The sequence below is a fragment of the Penicillium argentinense genome (assembly GCF_028826775.1).
Source record: "Penicillium argentinense strain IBT 30761 chromosome Unknown utg000003l_segment0_segment0, whole genome shotgun sequence".
NCBI lineage: Eukaryota > Fungi > Ascomycota > Eurotiomycetes > Eurotiales > Aspergillaceae > Penicillium > Penicillium argentinense.
The window spans coordinates 1,567,277-1,590,034 of record NW_026622662.1 but is presented as its reverse complement, the minus strand read 5'-3'; the positions used below and the strand labels follow the sequence as shown (position 1 = coordinate 1,590,034).

Below are 22,758 nucleotides of genomic sequence, written 5' to 3'. Positions count from 1 at the left end.
AGCAGTCAAGAATTCTGGCTTATATACCTCTGTAAGCAACGGATTTTCACATACACTCGGACTAGTGTGGTTTATCAAGAAGAATGGGTTCGGGTTTACGGGGTTGCCGATGCATAAGCCGATCGGATTGTGTGTCAGCGCGGAATGGGGCCGCCCGAGCCTTCTCGTACATTGAAGACAGCAGCATCGTTCTGCGACATCCATGATGCTATTAGTAACTTGCAGAAATAATATACAACTACACTACACTGGTATAAGGTAATGAAATTATAATATAATTGCCACAGCAATCATTCTATGTTAAACAGCCTAGCTCCGGGGTATTTATGGCCCACCCGTATCCGATCATGTCCCATTGCAATGGGGAGTAATGCACCGACCCAAAAGCAGAAAAGCATAAAGATAATGTGCAAGGAGTCAGTACGACTGCCGCAGAAAAAGAAAAGAAAGAAAAAAAAAAGAATGGTACACAATGCGCCGGTGGTCATTAAATTACATGAGTCCAATATGCGGATGGATTAGTGACGGGGGTCCTAGCAAGACACCCGTCGGTTACATGACGATGCAGTCTCCGTCGCTTTGTTTGTTCACGGCTGAGCGGGAGAGACGCGTCTTTTGCATGCGCTGGCCGCCCTTCTTTAGGTCTTCAAGGCGTTCGCGGGCTTTGGGGAATCCTTGCGCTGTAATAGTAACTCAGTCAGTATTTGATAAACTTCAGTAGATGAGTCGAGGAGAGGAGTCTTACCCGCTGCACGCCAATACCATCGCTTCGCATCCTCCAGATTAGCGGTGGCGCCAATTCCAACCTCGGTGAAGTATCCCATCGCATATTCAGCCTTGGCAAGGCCAGCAGTGGCAGCCTTTCGTGCCCACAGGTATGCCTCAGTGTCGTTTTGTTGCAATATGCCATCTGATCCAGTCAGATACCAACCACTCAGAGCCAGCTCGCTCTGGTGCTCGCCCTGCGCCGCGGCACGGGTATACCAAATGATACTCGTGCGGTTGTCGACCGGACATCCCATCAGTCCATATTCGTACGCCGTACCAAGGCGGAACTGCGAGAACTTGTAGCCCAGTTCCGCGGCCTGGTGGAAAAGTTGGCAGGCGTATTGCTCGTCGCGGATGATGACATCGTTGCCACTGGCAGTCTGGTACATGAGAGCGAGCTCGTGGAGCGCGTGCGGGTTCTCCGCGTCGGCGCGTTCGGCGGCCCGTTTTAGCCACGAAACACCCTCGCGTGGACTGCGCGCTTGACCCAGCAAGCCCTTCAGGTTGATCATGCCCATCTTGTACATTGCCGGCGTGTCACCCAAAGATGCAGCCCGCTTGTACCACTGTACGGCTTTGAACGGGTCTCGCTTTGTGCCGCCACCCTCTTCCTGGCCGATTTCGCAGCAGACTGCCACACGGTACGCAGACTGGGCGTGGCCTTGCTTTGCGGCGGACTGGTAGAGGGAAAAGGCTTCCTTGGGGTCCACTTCCAGTCCGAGTAGGCCCTCGCCGTAGCAATCTGCAAGGAAAAACTGCGCCTCGGAGTACCCGGATGAGACAAGCTTTTTAACAATCTTGTACGCATCCTGAATGTATTTCTCCTTGGTCTTGGCTTTGGTCTTGGTATCTAGGCGGCTATTCTCCGCTACTAGTACCACAGCAGCCTCGGCGAGTTTCTTGGCAAGCAGAAGCTGAGTCTTTTGGTCGCTGGGGTTGGAGCGCGCCTTTTGCTGCAGCGCTTGTAGCTCTTCCTGTGTGACGGGAGCAGGTCCTGCCATTCCATCTGGAGGCATCGGTTGCGGAGCAGCCGGTGCTCGCGCGGGAGCAGGAGTTGGAGCAGTATTGTATTGGCGAACGGGAGCGGGCTTGGCAGCCTGGTCGTGGCCAGGTCGGAAAGGCACTGGCATCGGATGGTGAGGAAGAGCGTCTGGGTTCTGTTCTTGTTCTGGCGGTGATTGCGGCTGCTCTGGGTGGTACGTTTGCTGGCCGTAGGGAGAATGGCCATTCGGCGAATACGGACTGGTCTGCTCATAGCCGTATCCAGAGCCATCCAGTTGATGCATTCCAGGCACGGCAGGCGGTTCCTGCGGAATGTCGAACTGGAAACCGGCATTTTCGAACTGGTTCGGAGCGTCGCCTCGCAGATTAGGCTGAGACCGGGAGCTTGCGAGTGGAGTTCCTGGTCCCGAAGAATCTGGGGTATACGGTGCATAATGGCCGCCAGATCCAGAGGATGGTGATGTAGGCGTCTGCGCTGTTGGCTTCGGCGGTGTATCCAGGCCCATCTCATCAATCGGGCCCATGTTATTCGACGGCATGGCATCAAAATTGGGCATGTCTTGCTCCTCTTCATGGGAGCCGAAGTAGCTGTCCAAAAATTCCTTCGGGGCATAAGATACTCGGTTGGAGGGGTCCGGAGGAATTATCAATCCAGGGTCAATGTCGTTGACCGGGCGAGCGCGTGGGGGTCGCATGCCTCCAGCCGTGCTGGGACGAGGAGGCATTGGCTCACCCATCGAGCTAGGCGCATGATCGGACTCTGGGTAGGCCGGTTGAGGCGGGTACATATTTGGTGGCTGACCCAGAGGCATTGTGGCACTTCGCGGTGGTCCCGGGAAAGGGCCATTCGGGTCCGTATATCCTCGGTCGGGGCGATCAGGGCGCGGCCGTCCAGGGCCCGGGGGATATCCTCGGCCACGGACAGGCGGCATTCCGCGAGGAGGTGGGCGCATGTCCGGTCGACGGGAGTTCGAGGTATGTGGTCGAGGCGGCGGTCTTCCGTTGATATCCATCGCCGCCATGCCCTTTTCGAGGCCGCGAGGGGGGAGGACCCCGTCGGTCTCGAGGGTCTCTGGGAGGAACCGCGGGAAACGGGTTATCGAAGCCGGGAGGAGGACGGCTGCCGGCTGCATCATTCAGAATAGAGTCAGCAGATGATTTCAAAAAGGTCAAATTTCTGCGCGATGAACTTACGAGGAGGTCCTCTCCGCTTCTGCGGGGGAGGTCTGTCGCCGGGATAGCCCCGGCCTGGTGGAGGACGAGGCGGTCCTGGAGGGCGCATCGAGCGCGGTGCTTGCGACGAGCCGTAGGGGCCTGCCGGACCTGCCTGGTAGCCGTATCCTGGGTCATCATAACCACCCCCATCGTACGGCTGCTCGGCATATCCGCCGTACATCTCATCGGGAGTGTACGGCGCTGCGGCGGAAGCGGGCGAGGGAGCAGCGTATTGCCTCATGGGCGGTGGGCGCTGAGACGACGGAGGGTATTCCATGGCGCTGGCTCGCGGAGGGAGAGAGCACAAGACTCTCAGATAGGGGACTTCGCGATCGCGCCAGTTGCCCTGATCGCATGCAAGGAGGGACGGGGTTCTTCAGAATTCCAGTCAGGCTGCGCACACGAGTCGCACCACGTGCGGACCAGAATGGGCTCAGGACTCACCGTGACAGCGAGACAGCGAGACAGCGAGACCCGATGGGACCAAATTGACTGGATATATGCGTGTAGTCGACTTGACTCTAGTATCACCAGACCGCGGGGAGGAATTTGAGGGGGGCCAGGTGACTTTAATAAAACCGGCGACCCACTGCCAGGCACGCCTGCCGTCATCGACCCTCTTTCCTTTGGAACAATTCACGGCTTGGCATCGCCAGCAGACTGTTTGCGCTGGTGGAGTTTAGGCGAGACATTAACTGTCCCGTCGCATTTATAGGAGGCTTACAGTAGTAGCAGAGAACATTACGGTGGCTGCGGCGATTGGCGACGATGCTTCGGACAAGGCGCGCGGTTACGATGCCCTTGTCACGCTGCGTACTGTGCCTGACGATCAGGGGGTGCAGCGAGACCGTACCAACCCTAGGGTACTTCAGGTGTATACAGTAGTAGGATTTGGGACTAGGGCGAATGCACCCTTCGGCCAAACTGCAATTTGCCTCTGGCGTGGAGTCGTTTCGAGTGTTTCCAGCGTTTCGTGGGTCATCCCATTGCTGCCTATACCTTAGGGTATGTACCAACGTACTGCGAGGGTATGTATGGCGTCCAAGAGATTGGATTGCAAGCGCCGGGCCAATCCTCATTTCGCAGCGGCTTTACACTTTTCTAGTGGTGTACTCCACTCTGCTGGGCCACAGCATGGCTTGGCTATCTGTCGGAAGGAAATTACAGGCGGATCGAGGCATGACTAAGATAAGCAGGGCTAGGGCTGGAGATGGAGGCCACTGTGTGAACCCAGCAGACCCTACGACTGTCGTACGGGCCGGAGATAGAACGAAGGAGCCGATAATGGTCCCAGTCTCCAGCTGCTCAATCGGTCAATCTCCGTGCCGATGCATTGTTTCCGAAGATATTATGCACACGATGCCATTGCCATAATCTTCATCAAGTGGACATGTCTCAGCCCAGGGAAAGACGTCAGGCGTTAAATTCCAGCGGGGAAGGCAGGCCTGAGGAAACTACAGGGACTAACGAACCCACTGAAGAAGTTAGAACCCGTGGAACCAAACGTATTCAGGCCTCTTTCACTTACCCTGCCAGTGGGTAAGGTACTAAGCATATCGCGCTTGCCCAAAAAGGCTAGATATCCTGAGCCACACGACTGAGACAGCTGCGCCACACCGCCACACCCAGCAGCAAATGAGAGCCGCGCCGATCCCGATGATGTCTCTCCGAACCCATCCTCCCATCTTCCCTCATTCCGACTCCGTCTTCCGAGAAACAATCATGTCGCGCGCGGGGCTCTGGTTAAAGACCATTGCCGGGTAAGTGACTTCTAGCCGAGGCGCCATTGCCAGCAGCGCAACCAGCGCAAGCCGGCGCTGTACCACACCCTCGCCTGAAACAAACACTAACAAGCGTCACAGTGGAATTCTGATTTCCATCGGCGGCCCAGCATTCGTCGAGTACATCCGGCCAACCGACGAGGAACTGCGCAAGCGGTATAACCCGGACCTGCAGAAGCGCGCTGCCGAGCAGGGGAGTCGCAAGGAGCAGGAGTTTGATGACTACGTGAATAAGTTGAAGGAGTGGTCCAAGTCGGATAAGTCGAGTAAGCCCAGCTAGCCGGCACTTTCGTAGCTGTCCCGTCATGGAAGAACTCAAGGCTAACGACTTCATGTCTAGTTTGGTACGCCGCCCAGGAAGAACAAGATCGCAAACGCGCCGTCGAGGATGCCGCCCGCGTGCAGGCAAAGGAGCAGGCTCGGGTACAACGAGAGGAAATGCGCAAGGAGATGCTGGGCGAGAAATGAGTAGTCGTCTTGTCTGCTCCAGCTTTTCTCGAGGGTGGCTGAATGCGGTGCGAACCGCTGCCTTGCCACAATCCTTTTCTCTGTCTGCGACTGTGCTAAACTACCGCGACTGCGTCTTTAATTTTCTGACGCTCAGATCTTCTGTACGATCATTATGGCGTGTACGATACCTCCCTTCGCATTCTTGCTGGGCTGTCTTTTTTCGGCTCTGTATATTATTCCTACGATCGCATCTCCGTTCAATTCAAAAGCAACTCGGATGAAATTGGTTTGTATTTATCTGGTAAGTAGTAGTGCTATATATATCCTAGTGTCGAGTAAGGCCACAAAGGTTACACTAAAGTGATGCGTGGTGAACATAGATCATCATTGTCAACACAAATATATATATATCCGATTCATTTGATCCAATTTTACTCAATCATGTCAAACATTCAGAAATTCCAACCAATCTGAACACCGCGCTCACATTGAGCCTAATCCAATGCATGCGACGAAAGGAAATCTATATACCATTACACTGTGTAACACCATATCCACCCAAAACACCACTTTGACAATACATTATGTCAAACCATCTCACTCAGAAAAACCAACGCCCCAACCGGCGCCAACACAAAAAGCACAACCAAAATCCCAGCCCCCGCCTTGTCACCTTTCGTAACATCCCTCGTCCTCACATCCGTGTTCCTCTCATCCGAATCCCCAATACCAGGTTTATTCCCGGTACTCGTCCCACCTGTATTATGCGAAACAGGCTTACTATCAACATGCACAAGCGTAGCCTGAATAACCTCAAGCGCAGACATCTGCTCCCCGATCCCGGTGGTATCATCGTACTTATCCCCATCCGTCCAGCGCAGCCCACACTTATTATCAGGTCCGTTGCACTGCTTTGCGGCGGCTTGGGCAGAGGCGTTGATTTTCGTCATTATCCGGTCTTGCGTGAAAGGGGCCAATGGGACTGTGGCGCCCATGAAGCGGGCTAGATAGGCTTTGAAGGATTGTTCGTTTACGTTGCACTTGGCCACTTCGCATGGCTGGGACATTATGTTTTTGTTTTGGGGGTAGAAGAAGGCAGATAGGGCGTTTGTTATGCCGTTTACTCGTTTTTTCCATTTGGTGGTGTTGGTTGTGTCGTTGGCGTTTGAGGACTAAGTGATGGTGTTAGCATTTTGCTCTGTTGTTCGCATTGGAGGTTGTTCGCTGATGTACTTACAAGGCTGTACATATTGGCCGCGCCATGCATAAAAACAGCAGGAAGATAAGCATGCTGCGTCCGATCAAACGTAGTGCAATTATTCTTCGAATCAGTATTATCATAAATGTCATACTTATCCGTAATAAGCCCAATGCCCTCACACCAATCCCAGATCTTATTCGCCCAGTCAGCATAAGTCTGATTCCCGGTGTAAAGCGCCAACCTGGACGCAACATTAAACAACCCCCCATTCGAGATGGAATTCTTCAAATGCCAGCCACCCAGAGACTCATACGCCTGCCAATGTAACCCACCACCACAGGTAGACGTATCCCAGCGCGCGGCCTGCGAATTGAATACGTTCTCCGCGAGCTCAAGCCACTGCGGCTGGCCCTGCGGTGGATTGGGGTACTTAGTTTCCGCGGCCGACATCACCGTAAAAGCCCAGAAGATCTGGTCGTCATTGCCCATACTTCGGGTTTGGTTGTAGGGCATGTAGTCGTTGTCCTCACCTGTTTGGTGAAGGAGGGCTTGCGTGGTCCAGTCGTTCCATTGCGAGTCGCCGGTGTAGTACCAGTATTCTACCATCGCGCCGAACATCGCGCCTGCTTCCCACCAGTAGTACGGGTCTGGGATGTTACCGGGTACGTCGCCTGGTCGGTAGCCCGTGTAGTAGCTTAGCATGCCCTTGGCAGCTTCTTTTGCTGCTGATTTTATGGAATCTGTTTGGTCGGATTCGTGTTAGGGCATGCTACTTGGTGGGGATTGAGATAGCCACAAGCGTACCAGTTGATGATAGGTCGAGGTCTATAGACGCTCGCACTGTCTGTGATCCGAGAAGAAAAGCGAGCAGGAATGGTCGCCATGATTGTATGGTCCCCTCCATGGCGAAGCGGCGAAATAAGGCTGGAGCTCACTTTGCCGATAGTGTGTGGACTCGGATCACAGATGCCAAGGTCCTGTCAGATGGTAGCTTTCACTAGAAAAATGCTTGTCTGGGAGAGAGAAAGAGAGGCGTGTATACAAAGGCTTCCACGGCAATAGAAATGGAAAGAGAGTATATTCGAAGATAGAGTGCGGTGTAACTCAGGCTAGACCGCTGACTCTGAAGAGCAACAGAAAACGAACGCAGAGATAGTGAAAGGAAGAGAGTATCACAGCTGGGGCTATTTTAAGATTGTACAAATGCCCGAACATCCCCGGGGCAAAGGGACCAGGCAAACTCCCGAGGGGCCGTCAGGATGAGGAGAAAAAGAACCCCTCATGACTCTCAAGTCAGCATACAGCGCAGCAAAACGCAGACTAGCTGATGAAGATCGACGGAGATGTAACAGGACCATCTCCAAAAAGCGATTCAACCAGTCCAGGAAGGCCTGCGAAGTGGATGAGCTGCAGGGTCCGGCGGGATGGACTTTGGGGCCGAAGCAACTAGACGAATCAATTAGCGTCGAGCCCGCAGATTCCACATGGATGAGGCAGGGCAGCAGAATTGGCCCCCCGACTCGAAGGATTTTTCTCTATTGCACGGCCGAGTCAGACGATGTAGGATCAGGCTAGGGGTTGGGGAAATCTTGGCGTGCATCTGGTGTGCAGGATATAGAACGAAACAGGTGTTGAGTGCGATAGAATGGTCATTGGCTGCCTGTCAGATCGAGGCTTGAGGCTCGACTAGATTGACATTAGATATCCCTGGCTTTGATGTGGATGCATGTCTGCATGGACCACCGAATCCATTGCGATACGATTGCGAATGTGAATCTTGCCGCATCGAGCCGGCTAGGCAGCCTCAATCCCCACAACGTCGAATATTTGGTGTCCGCCAGGCTGCATGAGGCTGTCGACTTGTCCCACAGCAGTACTCGCCCCTGAAAGGCTGCAGGGCCGTGAATTCGCATCAGGTAATTCGCCAGATCGAAGGGTCACGATCGACATGTTCCTTGCCTGCCACGTTGTACAGCCGCGTCCCCCCCCCTCCCCCGGGGCGATGGAACGTAGGTTAATCAGTGATCGGGATCATCTGCTTGATGCGATCGTGCATATCGTTCTGGAATACTTTAAGAACGTCCGGGACTGCCGACTGTTGCTGGAGATGGAAGGGGAGGAGCGGCCGGAGAGTGTTACTATGTTTAGTAACGGTTTCTCGAGCAACGCTACGTGGTCTCCATTGTTCAGTATAGGCAGCCACCTGGGCATCTCCCCAGCCGCAACTCTGACTCGATGAATTGCCCTGAGGTGAAAGTAGAAGAAATGAAATGGAATCGTTTATGACATTCAACTCTGCCACGGTTTCCGTTCCAAGGTTAGGAAAATTGCATGGCGACGTGTGTTTGTAGTAGATTGCCTCCTGCCTCAGGCCGACCGGCACCCTGACAGTCCCAGCGGAACAACAAGGCAAGCAATAGTCGCGACTAGCCACGACTAGCTGAGCGGACAGCGTCGAATTTATTCTTTTGCCTATTCTCGATAATCCTCACTGCCAGCAAAAACTGCCGCACAGCCGCCTCGTCCGTTCTTTGAGACAGCGCCACAGCTCACGTGACTCTGAGCAAACCCGCCATCAGCGGCAACTCGCAACTCCAGGCCAAGTCAGCTTCAGATCACCTCCTCCAGATCCCCTCCCGCATCGACCGTGCTCACTTCGCTCTCTCTGCAACGCCCGTCGCTTTCACCTCTGCCACCCATACTATCCTCTGGTTGGTTTTCACCCCCACCCTCTTGTCCCAACACAACACCCTGACTGCCCCATACCGAGGTGGTCCGGTCCCTTTCCACGACGAGCCGTTTTCTAAGACCCCTTTGTCTCCAGTTCCGCCCTTCACGATGTCCCACGAACAGCCTTATGACCCTTATATCCCTGCCGGTGGTAATACCGCCACCGCGGGCGCAGGCGCCTCCCAGAATGGCAACCAGCGAACCGCCGCACTGCAAGCGGTATGTCCTCCCTTCCCCACACTTTTCGACGGCCGATGTTCGCGAGACAGCGTCAGATAAGCGATACCTGGTGTCTAGCAGACGATTTATTGTGCACCTGGCTCTGTCGCGCTGGACCTCGCCGATTCGAACACCCAAACAATGGGAGTCCGCAACCGTACTAACTTTGTTCCTAGCAAATCGACGACACTGTCGGTGTCATGCGCGAAAACATCAACAAGGTCTCCCAACGTGGTGAGCGCCTTGATTCCCTGCAGGACAAGACCGACAACCTGGCCGTATCAGCCCAGGGCTTCCGTCGCGGCGCCAACCGCGTGCGCAAGCAGATGTGGTGGAAGGATATGAAGATGCGTGTATGCCTGGTCATCTGTGTCATCGTCCTGCTGATCGTGATCATTGTGCCTTGTAAGTGTGCTCCAGCTCCTTGCCCAGATCTGGGCTACTCCGTGGCGATCACCGGATCGAGAAGGCCGAGTGGGACGCTAATCCTTCTCTCTAGCTGTCTGGGCCGCCAAACACTAGTTATGGCCACGAAACTACAGATGACACGATTCGATCTCGATCTCACGCATGCCACGCGAGTTGTGCTTTTTCAATTGGGAACATGGGGAATCTTGAAATGTTTTGCCGGGTTTTTACTTCAAGTCGTTGAGGATCATGGGGCTCCGTCGTCGTTTTCCAGCCATTAACCGCTAATACCTCCTGCTGTTTTGTTTATGCCGTGCTTTTTTGCTGCCCTTTTTTTTTGCTGCCGCTCCTTTTCTTTGGGCGTGTTGAAATGACCAAATACTCTTGCTTTCCCGTGCCGACGAGACGAGCGACGTCCAATGTTTGGGTCTATTTTTTGCATGGGATGAAGCCCGCCCCCTCGGGGAATGTAAATGATACTGCTGTTCAAGTATGTGACATTATGCGGTGAATATTTTCCTTGTAGTCTAAGTGTAGCTTGGATACCCGAGGTACTTCAGGTACATCTGTGAGTAGGCTGATCCCTGCATCGGACCGAATACACCCCACTTGGCAGCTGGCAGCTGGCAGCACTTTCTATATACTACGTAAGTACGTACAAATACAGTATGTTACATTTCTGCAGGTTTATTCTGCAGGGCTTACAGTCAGCCGCCCTACGAATGTCTGCAGACAGTACTAAGTGGAAACACTCGTCCGATGTCGCCGTACCCGAAAGAGTTGCAAAGTTCTGGTGTGACCCGCTTCGAACGGCGAGTGCCTTGGCAGACAGTCAAGTGTCTGCTCAACGCCAGCCGTCCAGAGCAACGCGAGGCTCTGGTAGGCTATCCGCTGGCCGGCGCCTTCGTGTCCGAGTCGGAACGAAGTGCAGAAGGCCGGCAAGCTCAGACAGAGTGGAGGAAGTGGATAGGAGAACCACGCAACGCACGAGTCACAGGCACCGATGCGATCAGATAACTGGCACTAGGCCCAGGCCGGGTGACGTTTCGACAGATCTCCGAGTTGTTCCAGCGATAGTGGAGTTAAGGGAGATGAGAAAAAATCTGTACCTTTTCGGAACCTTGTCTCGCTTGGGAGTCCCGAGTTGGCGGACCCTGGATGATCTGTACGGGGAAGGATTTTTTGGCTGGCGCCGACACCGCTGCAGCCAGGGTTCCTTGAATTCTCAGTCTCGACCAGACGTGGACGTAGTGTACTAGACAAAAATTCGTGGTAATTGCTGCGCTGTTATTTGTAGCCGACTCAGATTGCTTTTTGCGTTGGGGCGAACGATCATTCGTGAATTATTTCTCGCGCCCAGAAAATGGAACTGGCGGGCGGTGGAGACGGCGACGCCGCTAAAATCTCTCGACCGCAGTTAGTCACATCTCTCTCGCACCTTCACCTTCACACCACACCACCACCTCTCCACTCCCTCCGTTGAATAAAAAGGGGCCTCCCCCTCCGGCACCTGCGAAGTTCCCAATTGAAGCTGCCGCATGTCGAAGATGCTGTCCCTTCGCTCCGCCGTGCGGAGAGCTTCCACCAAGCCCCTCCGGTCCTTCTCCGCACCGCACACTCCCCTCCGTGCCGGCCTCACTGCCAGTGTCAAACTGTCGAATGCCCGTCACCAGACTCGTGCCTACTCGCGAGCCACCGACCCTTCGCTCAGCTCGACCCGCAGCACCGTCGTTCAGCTGCTGAGCAACATCGGCTCCAAGCGTGAGGTCCAGCAGTACTTGTCCCACTTCACCTCGGTCTCGTCCCAGCAGTTCGCCGTCATCAAGGTCGGCGGTGCCATTATTACCGAGCACCTCCAGACCCTGTCATCCGCGCTCGCGTTCCTGAACCATGTCGGTCTGTACCCGATCGTCGTCCACGGCGCCGGTCCCCAGCTCAACAAGATGCTGGAGGACGCCGGTGTCGAGCCCCAGTTCGAGGACGGTATCCGTGTGACTGATGGCAAGACTCTGTCGCTGGCCCGCAAGCTGTTCCTGGAGGAGAACATGAAGCTGGTTGAGGAGCTGGAGCGCATGGGCATCCGTGCCCGTCCCTTGACCGCAGGTGTCTTCTCCGCCGACTACCTCGACAAGCCTAAGTACAACCTGGTCGGTAAGATCAATGGCGTCGACAAGAAGCCCATTGAGTCCGCCATTGCCGCGGGCTGCCTGCCCATCCTGACCTCCATGGCCGAGACCCCTGATGGTCAGGTCCTGAACGTCAACGCCGATGTCGCCGCCGGTGAGCTGGCCCGCGCTCTGCAACCGCTGAAGATTGTCTATCTGGCCGAGAAGGGCGGTCTCTTCAACGGTGACACTGGTGAGAAGATCTCCGCCATCAACCTCGACGAGGAGTACGACCACCTGATGAATCAGTGGTGGGTCCGCCACGGCACTCGCCTCAAGATCAAGGAGATGAAGGAGCTTCTGAGCGACCTGCCCCGCTCTTCTAGTGTGGCGATCATTCACCCGGCCGACCTGCAGAAGGAGCTGTTCACCGACTCCGGTGCCGGTACCCTGATCCGCCGTGGTAACAAGGTGCACGTCCGCACCTCTTTCTCCGAGATCGAGGACATTCAGCAGCTGAAGGAGGTGCTGATTCGCGACCGTGAGGGTCTCGATGCCCGCGCCGTCGTTGACCGCTACGTCGAGGGCCTGAAGGAGAACGACTTCAAGATCTACTACGATGACCCCATGGAGGCTCTGGCCGTGGTCCTGCCCCCTCAGCAGGGCTCTCTGATTGCTCAGCTGGCCACCTTCACCATTACTAAGTCTGGCTGGTTGACCAATGTCGCCGACAACGTCTTCCAGAGCGTCAAGAAGGACTTCCCCAAGCTCGCCTGGACTGTCAAGGAAGACGACGAGAACCTGACCTGGTTCTTCGACAAGGCCGACGGCAGCCTGAGCCGTGACGGCCAGGTTCTGTTCTGGTACGGTGTCGAGAACGGCGAGGAGGTCAAGCAGCTGGTGCAGGAGTTCACTAAGAACGGCCGCCAGATGTTCGGTGACATCAACCTCGAGTCCCGCCTCCACCGCGCTCACCAGGCCGCTACCAAGTTCGCCAAGGGCCACGGTCTGAGCGGCGCCTCTGCTGAGCAGAAGCGTGCTTTCTCTTCCACTTCCAATGCCCTTCGTGCCTCCCGTGTGCGTCCCACCGTGGCCGTCAACGCCATGCGTACCTACGCCACCACCAACCCTAACCCTCCTCTTGGTGAGAAGAACGCTTCCAACTCCACCCCGGCCAAGGTTGCCCTCATCGGTGCCCGTGGCTACACCGGCCAGGCTCTGATCAATCTGCTCAACGCCCACCCAAACATGGATCTCCGTCACGTCTCCTCGCGTGAGCTGGCTGGCAAGAAGCTCCAGGGCTACAACAAGCGGGAGATCATCTACGAGAACCTTAGCCCCGAGGACGTTCGCAAGATGTCCGAGAACGGCGACATCGACTGCTGGGTCATGGCCCTTCCCAACGGTGTCTGCAAGCCTTTCGTCGATGCCGTCGACCAGGGCTCCGAGAAGGGCAATGTCATTGTCGACCTGAGCGCCGACTACCGCTTCGACAGCAAGTGGACCTACGGTCTGCCTGAGCTCGTTGACCGTTCCCTCATCGCTCGTGCCACCCGCATTGCCAACCCCGGCTGCTACGCCACCGCTGCCCAGCTCGGTATCTCTCCTCTCGTCCCCTTCTTGGGCGGCCAGCCCACCACCTTCGGTGTCTCTGGCTACTCGGGCGCCGGCACCAAGCCCAGCCCCAAGAACGACGTTCAGTTCCTCACCAACAACATCATTCCCTACAGCCTGACGGACCACATCCACGAGCGAGAGATCAGCGCTCAGCTGGGCACCAGCATCGCGTTCATCCCCCACGTCGCTGTCTGGTTCCAGGGTATCTCCCACACCATCAGCATTCCCCTCGCGAAGGAGATGACCTCCCGTGACATCCGCAACCTCTACCAGGAACGTTACGCCGGCGAGAAGCTCGTCAAGATTACCGGCGAGGCTCCCCTGGTTAAGGACATTGCCGGCCGTCACGGCGTCGAGATCGGCGGTTTCGCCGTCCACTCTAGCGGCAAGCGTGTCGTTGTCTGCGCCACCATCGACAACCTGCTCAAGGGTGCCGCCACCCAGTGCCTACGTACGTACACCATCCTCTCATCTATAAAAAAATTACCTTCCTAACCCCTATGACAGAGAACATGAACCTCGCCCTGGGCTACTCCGAGTACGAGGGTATTCCCCTGGAGTAAACGATCACCTTACTCCGCGTATAAAAAAAGGAATAAAGGGTCTTGCCGCGCGTTCTTTCATATCCCGCGTGCATCTAGTGGCTGCATGGGTTGGAAATCCACCCGCCCTCCTTGTTTAACTCCGACCGTATCTGTCTGTATCAAAGGACATTGTTGATGTCGAATTTTGGGTTGTTTCATATCGATCTACCATGATCTCCAAGCTCTTGAGTCTTTTTTTTCAACGTCTGTCTCTATTTTTTGCCAAAGAGTTTCGCCGGTTGGTGTTTGCTTTTTAGATTCCATTATATCTCGGATTTCCATTTCGTTTTCTCCTTTCTCTTCGCCGTTGACTGCCAGCAATAGGTGTTGTGTAGGTGTTTTGAGGTGGTGCAGATGCACGTTCTAAAGATAGATGGTAACTGTTTTTTCTGATCGGGATAAAAGTTGTGTTTTCTGAACAGTGGACTTTGTTTGAGCAAGTGTTTCAATTGCTGGGTTCTTGAGGAGAAGTATTATGGTTATAATGGTTGTTCTGGGCTGTCTGACTGATTCATGTGCTGTATGGGAATGGGGCTTTGATGTGTCCGAGCATCTATACAGCCTATGTCTATTTCGTTGACGGCTACATAATTGGACCCATCCGCTCAGCAATTGCAATATGTCCGAACTATGGACAGAGTCGTCACTGTCTCTCAAAAATACCGGCGGTGTCTTAGCAGATTGCCTGCCTACGATATTGCATCTGTAGACCGCTCACTTCACATGTCCGCCTCAGTCCCCAACCATACTCTGTGCAGCACACTCTACTTTTCTCCTCAACAGAGACGTCTTTCTTTCTGCCTCATTCATCTCCCCAACTTTTCAACCATCCACATCCTCCCGAAAGAAGGAAACCACATCATCAAAGCCATCGACACTGCTCTCTACCTCCAGCTACGCCTCACCACCTTCCACAGACCATCCACTCAACCCATCCAAGCCACAGCTTGACTCAGTGGATTCGACGCTGCCCATCTGGGCCTGAGATCCTCCTGCCAGGATGTTCTACAGTCACGAGAGTACGGTACCCTCCATCCCCACAACAGCACAAGACAAGCCGAACTAACTCTCTCCAGTCTTGACATCGCCAAAACATGGCGTCGCAACAGTATGGTATGTCGCATCCTCACCAGCAGAAAATAAACACTACTTCTTCCCAGCATTCCACTAACAAATCCAGGCTTGCTGCGACCCTCGGTCCGAAATCCGCGACCCGGAAAATCAACCGAAAGGCCATTCTCGATGTCAATGTTCCAGGCGCGTGCAGGGTTATCATTGACCCAGAAGCACCGATGGCTTTGCGACTGCAGGGGAGCTTGCTGTGAGTTGCGCTTGTCTGTTTTTGTTGACACTGTGCTCATGGGTGTATTGCGGTAGGTACGGCGTCACGCGCGTGTATAACCAACAATGCGGATACACACTCCTTGAGGCGCAGTCGATGCACGATAAGATGGTTTCCATGTTGAAGCTGTTACCTGGTGGTGGTATCGATCCTAGTGCAGGACGAGCAAGGTATGTACATCAAGTCCCTGATCAATTAGTTGTTGTTATCGTGTATACGAGATAACAACCTCAGACCGAGCACCCTCATCCTCCCCTACGATCCATCCTTCCTCCCCGAGACCGGTCTTCCAGGCCTCGATCTCGACCTTTCGCTATTCAAGAGATTGACAAATCTAGACTCGACGCAACATTTCGGGCTATGGAGTGAGCCCACTGCGGGCAGTCACTCCAGCCTCTCACAGACTGGCAATATCCACCTCGAGCTACCGCAGGATGATGGACTAGTTGGAGCCGGCCTTCAAAGACCTGACGATGGGGTATATGGATCTGCAGCGAAGCGCGGACTCTTTGGGCGTGCGCCGCTGGTACCACTCGATCGACAGAACGAAGAGGGTATTCTTCTCCAGCCGGATTTCGAGTTCGACGAGCATGGGAATATCGTTGAGTTCGATGTTAGTCGGCTCTCGCCGCGGAAGAGGCGGCGCATCAGTTCGATGCCTCAGCTAGAGGAGACTCCTGGAAGTATCCAGCTCCAGAACGAAGTGAGTATATTTGAGATAATGTTTGCTCTTATACTGCAGAGACTAACAGACGTGAAGGCTATGCAACTTGACCAAGGAGAAATTCTGATCCAGGACGAAGACACGATGAACCTCGATATCGCACATGGAAACGCGACTTCACAAACCAAGCATCGAACTGAAACAGGCGTGCCAGACCCGACGGAAATCCGTCGAGCACGTTCTTCCAATCGCCCAGCACGGGAAATCGTCCCGGACGAAAAAACCAGTCTCCGAAATACCGATCTCGCCAACTGGAATCAAAACTATCTAGCGAACATGGCCCAAGCAAACAAGCAAAAGCAGCACAACAAGCTTCCCACCATCGCAAAGAAAAACGCCGCATTCTGGGTATACGGCCAAGGTCTCGGATCCGTGGGGAAGGGCCTAGGAGCACAACCCGAACCCCATCCACTGGCAATGTTCTCCGGCATCAAGCTCTTCCAATCCATCGGCGGGGAAATTATCACCGAAGAACGCGAAGAAGCAGAGAACGAAACAACCAGGAGCCGAGCACGCGAAACAGAACAACCTCGCGACGTCGAATTCGCCCGGCAAGCACCATCCAGCATCATCGACGAACACTCCTCCCAAATGCCATGGAATATCTCCTCAATCCACTCCGGCCAGCGCTACGGAAGCGTCGAATCCCGAATCGAATCAAGTAGTCGCATCGGCGGTCGCCGCGGCAGACTAACCAGCGCCAGTCCGCTCGTCTTGAAAAGCCGGCGCAGACAAGCAGGCGACATCCCCGCAGACCAGGACCCGACTATGACACTTGACGAAGAGCTCGATATAACCCGGTACCTGGAAGACGAGCTGGCCTACGACCGCGGGGAGGTGAGTTCGCTCTCGCGCGGACGCTCCGTCGATCTGGAGCGTGTTACGGCTGGGCTGGACGCGGATACGTTGAATTTCTTCGAGTTTATCCAGGAGGTTCTGACCGAAGAGGAGATTCCGGGAATTACTTTTGAGGAGCTCTTGCCTCCTGAAGAAACTAAGCAGGTCGTCGCCGTGCAAGCGTTTGTGAATGTCCTTACCCTCGCTAACAAGGGTGCTCTCCGTGTCCGGCAAGCACCCTCCTCTGACGGCGGGTTCTCTGCCTGGCCAAGATGGCAGTTTGGGGATATTTCGATGCGGGTTGCGGGTGACTAGTTTTCAATCTACCAGCGCAAGATGCGACGGTGATTTCGATGCGAACTTTATTCTTACGCTTCAGGACTTTGGTTATCTTTCACATCTTGGGGATTGGCATTCCATCATTATCTCCGAGTAAGTCATCTTTCATGGCTAACAATACCCTATTCCATCTCATGATCCCCTATTACATTATATTATTTGCATCTATACCTTGGTGTACTAGTATAGATAGCTCGACCACGCGCATCACTGTCTCGTGGCTATTTTTAGTCAGTGGAGATGGAAGGGATGACATGTTGACGTGAGTCCGAGTCCGATACGAGAACCGATCTGGCTTGATCTAGCAGTTAGGATTATCGATACCCACTAGCAGGGTTCTTGCATTCAATACGCAGACTTCAGTATTACCCCAACGTAGTATATCTCAGGGGAGTTGGGGGTGTTTTATCGGGAATCTTACCAGGAACCCGTAACCGCGGCGCGAGTATCGCGTACGCGGATACGAGGCGACTCTGGAACGGACAGTAATGGGTAACGATACTCATACCCAGGTACCGACTGGCTAGTATATCACTTACACCCCCAGGATCAAGCACTGCTGGATGGCATTCATACCTTGAACTGTAGTGTTTAAACTGTAGCAGTGTGCTACTCTTAGTGTGTTTATATCCTCGCTTATCTTCCTTGTGTGCTCAGCCTTTCTAACCGAGCGCCCGGTCGCAAATCAGCTTGGCGCCAATAAGGGCGCGGATGGCGGTTTGAAATTGAGATGTCGCTTCGACTTGGTTTTTGAGATAGTCTTCTAATAGTCTCTACTACTAATAGAGTATAGGGTATAGTAGGGTATCATCAGATCTCTGATATTTGATCTTTCATTTGTCTTCTCATTATTGGGCGTTCGTGCGCGCGGAAATCAGTGGTCAGTGCTGCACGTACTCAGGTTCGCACACTCGTGAATATTAGTAGGGAGTGAAGGACTCAGAAATACAAGGCAGAACTAGTTAATTTATATTCTAAATATACAAAGTGATCATGAATAATAAATGTCGATGAATACTATTCTAGTTTTCTACTTGAGTATATACCTAGGGTATGTAAGGTAACCCGGTCTCAAACTTACGCAGGCACGTAATCGCACCGCGTATTCGGGCGTTCGTCTTTCCGTCTCGGTCTTTCCATTTCTTCCTTCTCTCTCTCCCCTTCACCCCCACCCGCGTCCTCATCCCCAGCACCGTCGCGCGTCGCTCGCGCCCGAAATTTTTAGAAGTTAATCAGACAAGGCCTTCACGATCTCTCTCTCCACCCTCGCCATGGGTCGCACCGTCGACCAGGAGGTGCACGCCGCGTTCGTCGAATTCCGCGCCAAGGAAGATGATAAGGTGCGTGACTCGTGTATTTCGTAATATTTCACACCACAACACCAGACGTCACTAACATACGAGACCCGTTTTGGGTCGTTTCTGCAATCTAGTGCCTCTCCGTCCAGTGCATCTACTGTCAACAGATCCGGGCAAAGAACACCTCGCGACAGAAGCAGCATCTCCTCGAGTGCCCCGGCCTGCGCGGCCACCCCAACGCGCCTCAGCCTACTCAGCCCACCGCGACCCCCAATGGCCTGCCGCCCACCAATGGCTACCCGGGCACCCCGAACGGTCCCGCGGCCGCTCCTCCAGGCGCAGCGCCCACGGCCATTCCCACGCCGAATGGAACCATGATTCCGAATGGCGTCAATCCCCATGCGACGCCGATGCAGACCCCACTGCAGAGCCTGCAGAACCGCCCGCCCATGCCGACCCCAGGCCCACCACCGGGACCCCCGGGGTCGGCGCCGCAGTCCGCGACTCCGTCGCGTCCCACCCCCAAGCCAAAGCCCAAGTCGAGCACCTCGAATCTGCCTGCGCCGCCTCTGGACGACGTGCACGCAGCTTTCGTGGAGTTTCGCGCCAAGGAGGAGGACAAGGCAAGTTTTGGGACGTCTGAAATATTGATCGAAGCTAACGTTCTGTTTGCAATAGTGTCTGTCCGTGCAATGCATCTACTGCCAACAGGTTCGCGCAAAGAACACCAGTCGCCAGCGTCAACACTTGCTCGAATGTCCGACCTATCTCAGTGTTATGAAGGATTCGATTCCTGCCAACAACCTGCTGCACACATTCCCTGAAGGTGATGTCGCGCGATCTCTGCAGATTCCGGCTCCGACTCTCGAGCTTGATTTCCGTATGAGTGTAAAGATGAACCCGAAAGTCGGCGTTGGCCTCAGTGTCTGGGGTCACCGAGAGTGGGTGTCGTATGTTGGTGGCCAGTGGGCCGGTCGATGGGGCAAGGGAATTGTTCTTGTGAGTGTGCCCGAGGACCCTCGCCCTATGGAGGATGATGAAGCCTCCCTACCGCCGATACCGAACGCAATTGCTCACAATGCAACCAGCCCGGCGGACAAGATACCCAAGTCGTTACGAAGGACGCGACGACCAACATTCGCGCCAATTACATGCTTCAGACTGCCGACGATCCTCCGGCCTTTATCATCGTCAAGGCCGAGGGATGGCTCACCGGCGCCAAAGACGTTCTGGAGAAAGTCAACGACTCTTCCATGGCTGACGGAATTAACCCCAGCAGCTACAAATACCGCATCAATCTCGGCATGGAGACTGGTGACGAGCGGTACACATTTTTGAATACCCTCATGTGGATCGGCAGTGGCTGCCGCCGCGGCCAAGAAGGTATGCACTATGCCCTCCAATTCCGTCGCTTGAATAAAATGTGCTAAATTTTTTTCTAGTCATCTTCGATGCATTCCGCGTCAACTAAACCGCCATGACTTTCAACTGTCTTGCCGTTTCAGCGATGTCTGTTTTTGCGATGGGAAAATGGTGTTTTTGACCAATTGTTGTTTACTTGTGGACCAGCTCGATGACCACTGCTGCCACGAACGAATTTGTACTCTGGGATATCTCAAACCGAAGCTGGCGCCTACAACTGACGGATTTGACCTCCGCCAGCTCCCCTGTCCCTGATCATTTACTCTTCTGATGTATCTCTTTCTAGTATCAGCCAGAAATGTCTCTACCTAGGTAAGGTTTCCGGGTTTTTGACGACGGATTTTGCTCGGTGCGTTTTTTCGGCAGTTCCGTTAATCAGATGTTTCTTCTCTTCTCTTCCCTTTTTCATTGTGGTGAAAAAGATTGGTTCTGTCTGAGCTTTAATCTGCGGTATACTTTCCTATGCCCGTTACGTCGAATTATATACCAGATTGTCTACAACAAACCAACCTTAGGGTGGGAAAGTCCCTCCAGGGCCGGAATATTCTAGTGTAGGGTACCACGAGTATATACTACTCTAGAGGGTAAACTATCACATCAGGCGTATGGCTGTATTCATCGACGTATGCAACATGTCAATACCCCGACCCAACCACTGCTGACTGGTATGGATGGGTATGATAGTACCCAACATTATAAGTACGGGATCCACCCGCCTGCATCCTGCAGGTGTCGATCTAGCGCTATTCGTACGGACGCGAATAGATACGGAATCGTGAGACAATAATACTCAATGATTTCCCATCTCCATCAGTCTATTCAACATAATCCAGATATCTTCTGGTTTATTGTTGATATTGTAGAATCGGAATTCCCGTTCTCGGGTAGTCAGTCCGTAGTTCGATAACGATCCATGGAACTTCCCCGCGCAGCGCCCGGTACTCGGGTGTATGTGTGCTGTACTTTAGGCGCCATACCTGGATATACGGGGTATCGAGTACCTGGTACGTATTTGATGTGTATGAATACTTTTGCGGGGATGGTTTGGGTTGTTTGTTGCAGTGCCCTGTGGTTGGGCTGGTGGTTTGCTCACGGGGTTTTTACGTTTACATCGCTTGTTTGTTCAGTGTTCTTTGTTTTTTTGGAAATATATCCTCGGTTTCGGTACCCTACGCTTGGTTTTAATAGCGCTGTTGCGAGTACGTCTGTCTCTATGGACCTAGTTTTCTGCTCAGGGTGCTGCAGACTCTATTTTGAATAATGAATTTAATCAAGTACGGTGCTCGACATAGAGTTGACGGGGTTCGCGTGCATATTGCCGATATGGATGCCTTCTGCCTGGGGGAGCGTGACCACGTGACGTTCACCACACTGCATGATGCTCGTCGACATCGAAATATTTTTAAGTTCTTTTAGATAGAAACACATGCTTGTTTATTCTCTGAATACTGCACCTATTGTTACACTGTCATGTCGATCCTCGCCTTCCACCCACTCGGTTCTTTGCGGATAGAATAAATTGAAGGAAGAAACTAGAAACAAACTGGAACCCAGCATCCAGAGAGCTAAAAAAGGAAAAAACCCCTCACCCATCGCGTCATGGGTGTTTTATATACACAGAGCGAAAATCCCAAGTAGCAAGAAATAAGACGAAAGAGCGCATCTAAACAAAACCCAAATCACAACGTCCGACCAGGACTAACAGCCCCCATCTGCATCTCATTCTGCTCATCACAAATATCACGCTTATAACGCACCGAAATCGCCTGCGTCTGCTTAATTCCACCCATCTTAGTGAGAATAATCTCCTCACTATTATTATCCTCGCGGCCGAGCAGGGTCGTCAGTTCCCCGGCGTAGTAGAAATACGGATCCTGCTTGTAGGCAGTTTTAATCTTACTACGCGGTTCGTCAGAGACGTAGTTTCTAGAAGGATCTTCTGTCTGGTCGTAGCTAGATCGCATGCGTCGAAAGAGGATTCGGAGGGATGGGATTGAGGCGGCGAGGATTGTTAGGCCTGTTTCGGCGGAGGCCCAGAGAAGTATTTCTGAGCAGTAGTCTGAATGTGTTATATTGAGAAGGATGTGGGGGAGGGTCTTTCTTACAGGTAAAGCCCTGGTCATTGGCGACGCTTACAAGTTGAGTTCATAGTGGAAGAAATAAGATACTCTCGATATACCCAAGCTCATTGCAATAGCAATCCCAAATCTTCTCCTGTCTCCCCATTTGTAACTCCCAAAGAATTGCACACGGGAGAAAAGCAAGAATCAAATCTATGCACCCGAAATACGCACCTTCGGTCAGGGCGATAGCCTCGTAGACAATAGTCAGCCATTACTGCGCCGTCGCCATGAGCTTCGTAACCCACAATGCGGCGGCAGGCATGCATTGAAGTAAGTAATAGATGGCGGAAAGCCATATGACGGCGTTAATGCTAGTGATGACAAACCACAAGAGGAGTTTCATCCTGGGTTTTGTCATAAATAGAAGTAATGTGATGACGAATGAGGTCTTGCTGAGGACGTAGCCGATGATGACGATGATAACTAGTGATATGTAGAGAGCTTCCAGTGAAGGGCGCCTGGCCTCTTTCGGAATGACGCTTTAGGAACACGAAAAAGAAAAGGTCCTCTCAAAAAAGCGGTTCATCGAAAACGTCAACGATGATGGCTCAATAGGCTTCAATAGCAGCCGTACACAGCAAATCCATCGCAAA

At 53.4% G+C, this 22,758-nt stretch overlaps 8 protein-coding genes across 8 annotated transcripts; 5 read left to right on the top strand and 3 right to left on the bottom strand.

Annotated features, from left to right (window-relative positions):
- Positions 1 to 552: 552 nt before the first annotated feature.
- N7532_002698 (uncharacterized protein) lies at positions 553 to 3,262 on the bottom strand (the record flags this gene model as incomplete). The annotated part of the gene is made up of 3 exons (XM_056615192.1): positions 553 to 680; positions 746 to 2,890; positions 2,965 to 3,262. 3 exons carry the CDS (start codon positions 3,260 to 3,262, stop codon positions 553 to 555), a joined length of 2,571 nt encoding a protein of 856 aa, XP_056478164.1.
- Positions 3,263 to 4,707: 1,445 nt separating this feature from the next.
- On the top strand, positions 4,708 to 5,234 carry N7532_002697 (uncharacterized protein; the record flags this gene model as incomplete). The annotated part of the gene is made up of 3 exons (XM_056615191.1): positions 4,708 to 4,745; positions 4,848 to 5,032; positions 5,107 to 5,234. 3 exons carry the CDS (start codon positions 4,708 to 4,710, stop codon positions 5,232 to 5,234), a joined length of 351 nt encoding a protein of 116 aa, XP_056478163.1.
- Positions 5,235 to 5,803: 569 nt separating this feature from the next.
- Positions 5,804 to 7,321, bottom strand: N7532_002696 (glycoside hydrolase family 76 protein; the record flags this gene model as incomplete). The annotated part of the gene is made up of 3 exons (XM_056615190.1): positions 5,804 to 6,388; positions 6,454 to 7,157; positions 7,222 to 7,321. The coding sequence occupies 3 exons, from the start codon at positions 7,319 to 7,321 to the stop codon at positions 5,804 to 5,806; spliced, it is 1,389 nt and encodes a 462-aa protein (XP_056478162.1).
- A 1,934-nt stretch (positions 7,322 to 9,255) lies between these two features.
- On the top strand, positions 9,256 to 10,791 carry N7532_002695 (SNAP receptor SNC2; the record flags this gene model as incomplete). Its single annotated transcript, XM_056615189.1, has 3 exons — positions 9,256 to 9,366; positions 9,543 to 9,719; positions 10,603 to 10,791. The coding sequence occupies 3 exons, from the start codon at positions 9,256 to 9,258 to the stop codon at positions 10,789 to 10,791; spliced, it is 477 nt and encodes a 158-aa protein (XP_056478161.1).
- Positions 10,792 to 11,312: 521 nt separating this feature from the next.
- argEF (bifunctional acetylglutamate kinase/N-acetyl-gamma-glutamyl-phosphate reductase) lies at positions 11,313 to 14,059 on the top strand (the record flags this gene model as incomplete). Its single annotated transcript, XM_056615188.1, has 2 exons — positions 11,313 to 13,947; positions 14,004 to 14,059. The coding sequence occupies 2 exons, from the start codon at positions 11,313 to 11,315 to the stop codon at positions 14,057 to 14,059; spliced, it is 2,691 nt and encodes an 896-aa protein (XP_056478160.1).
- A 1,021-nt stretch (positions 14,060 to 15,080) lies between these two features.
- On the top strand, positions 15,081 to 17,298 carry N7532_002693 (Rad21/Rec8 N terminal domain protein; the record flags this gene model as incomplete). The annotated part of the gene is made up of 6 exons (XM_056615187.1): positions 15,081 to 15,099; positions 15,157 to 15,193; positions 15,261 to 15,401; positions 15,458 to 15,592; positions 15,657 to 16,125; positions 16,165 to 17,298. 6 exons carry the CDS (start codon positions 15,081 to 15,083, stop codon positions 17,296 to 17,298), a joined length of 1,935 nt encoding a protein of 644 aa, XP_056478159.1.
- A 1,295-nt stretch (positions 17,299 to 18,593) lies between these two features.
- N7532_002692 (DUF3237 domain-containing protein) lies at positions 18,594 to 20,091 on the top strand (the record flags this gene model as incomplete). The annotated part of the gene is made up of 5 exons (XM_056615186.1): positions 18,594 to 18,662; positions 18,755 to 19,282; positions 19,332 to 19,619; positions 19,709 to 20,003; positions 20,063 to 20,091. The coding sequence occupies 5 exons, from the start codon at positions 18,594 to 18,596 to the stop codon at positions 20,089 to 20,091; spliced, it is 1,209 nt and encodes a 402-aa protein (XP_056478158.1).
- A 1,630-nt stretch (positions 20,092 to 21,721) lies between these two features.
- N7532_002691 (uncharacterized protein) lies at positions 21,722 to 22,165 on the bottom strand (the record flags this gene model as incomplete). The annotated part of the gene is made up of 1 exon (XM_056615185.1): positions 21,722 to 22,165. One exon carries the CDS (start codon positions 22,163 to 22,165, stop codon positions 21,722 to 21,724), a length of 444 nt encoding a protein of 147 aa, XP_056478157.1.
- Between the last annotated feature and the right edge of the window lie 593 nt (positions 22,166 to 22,758).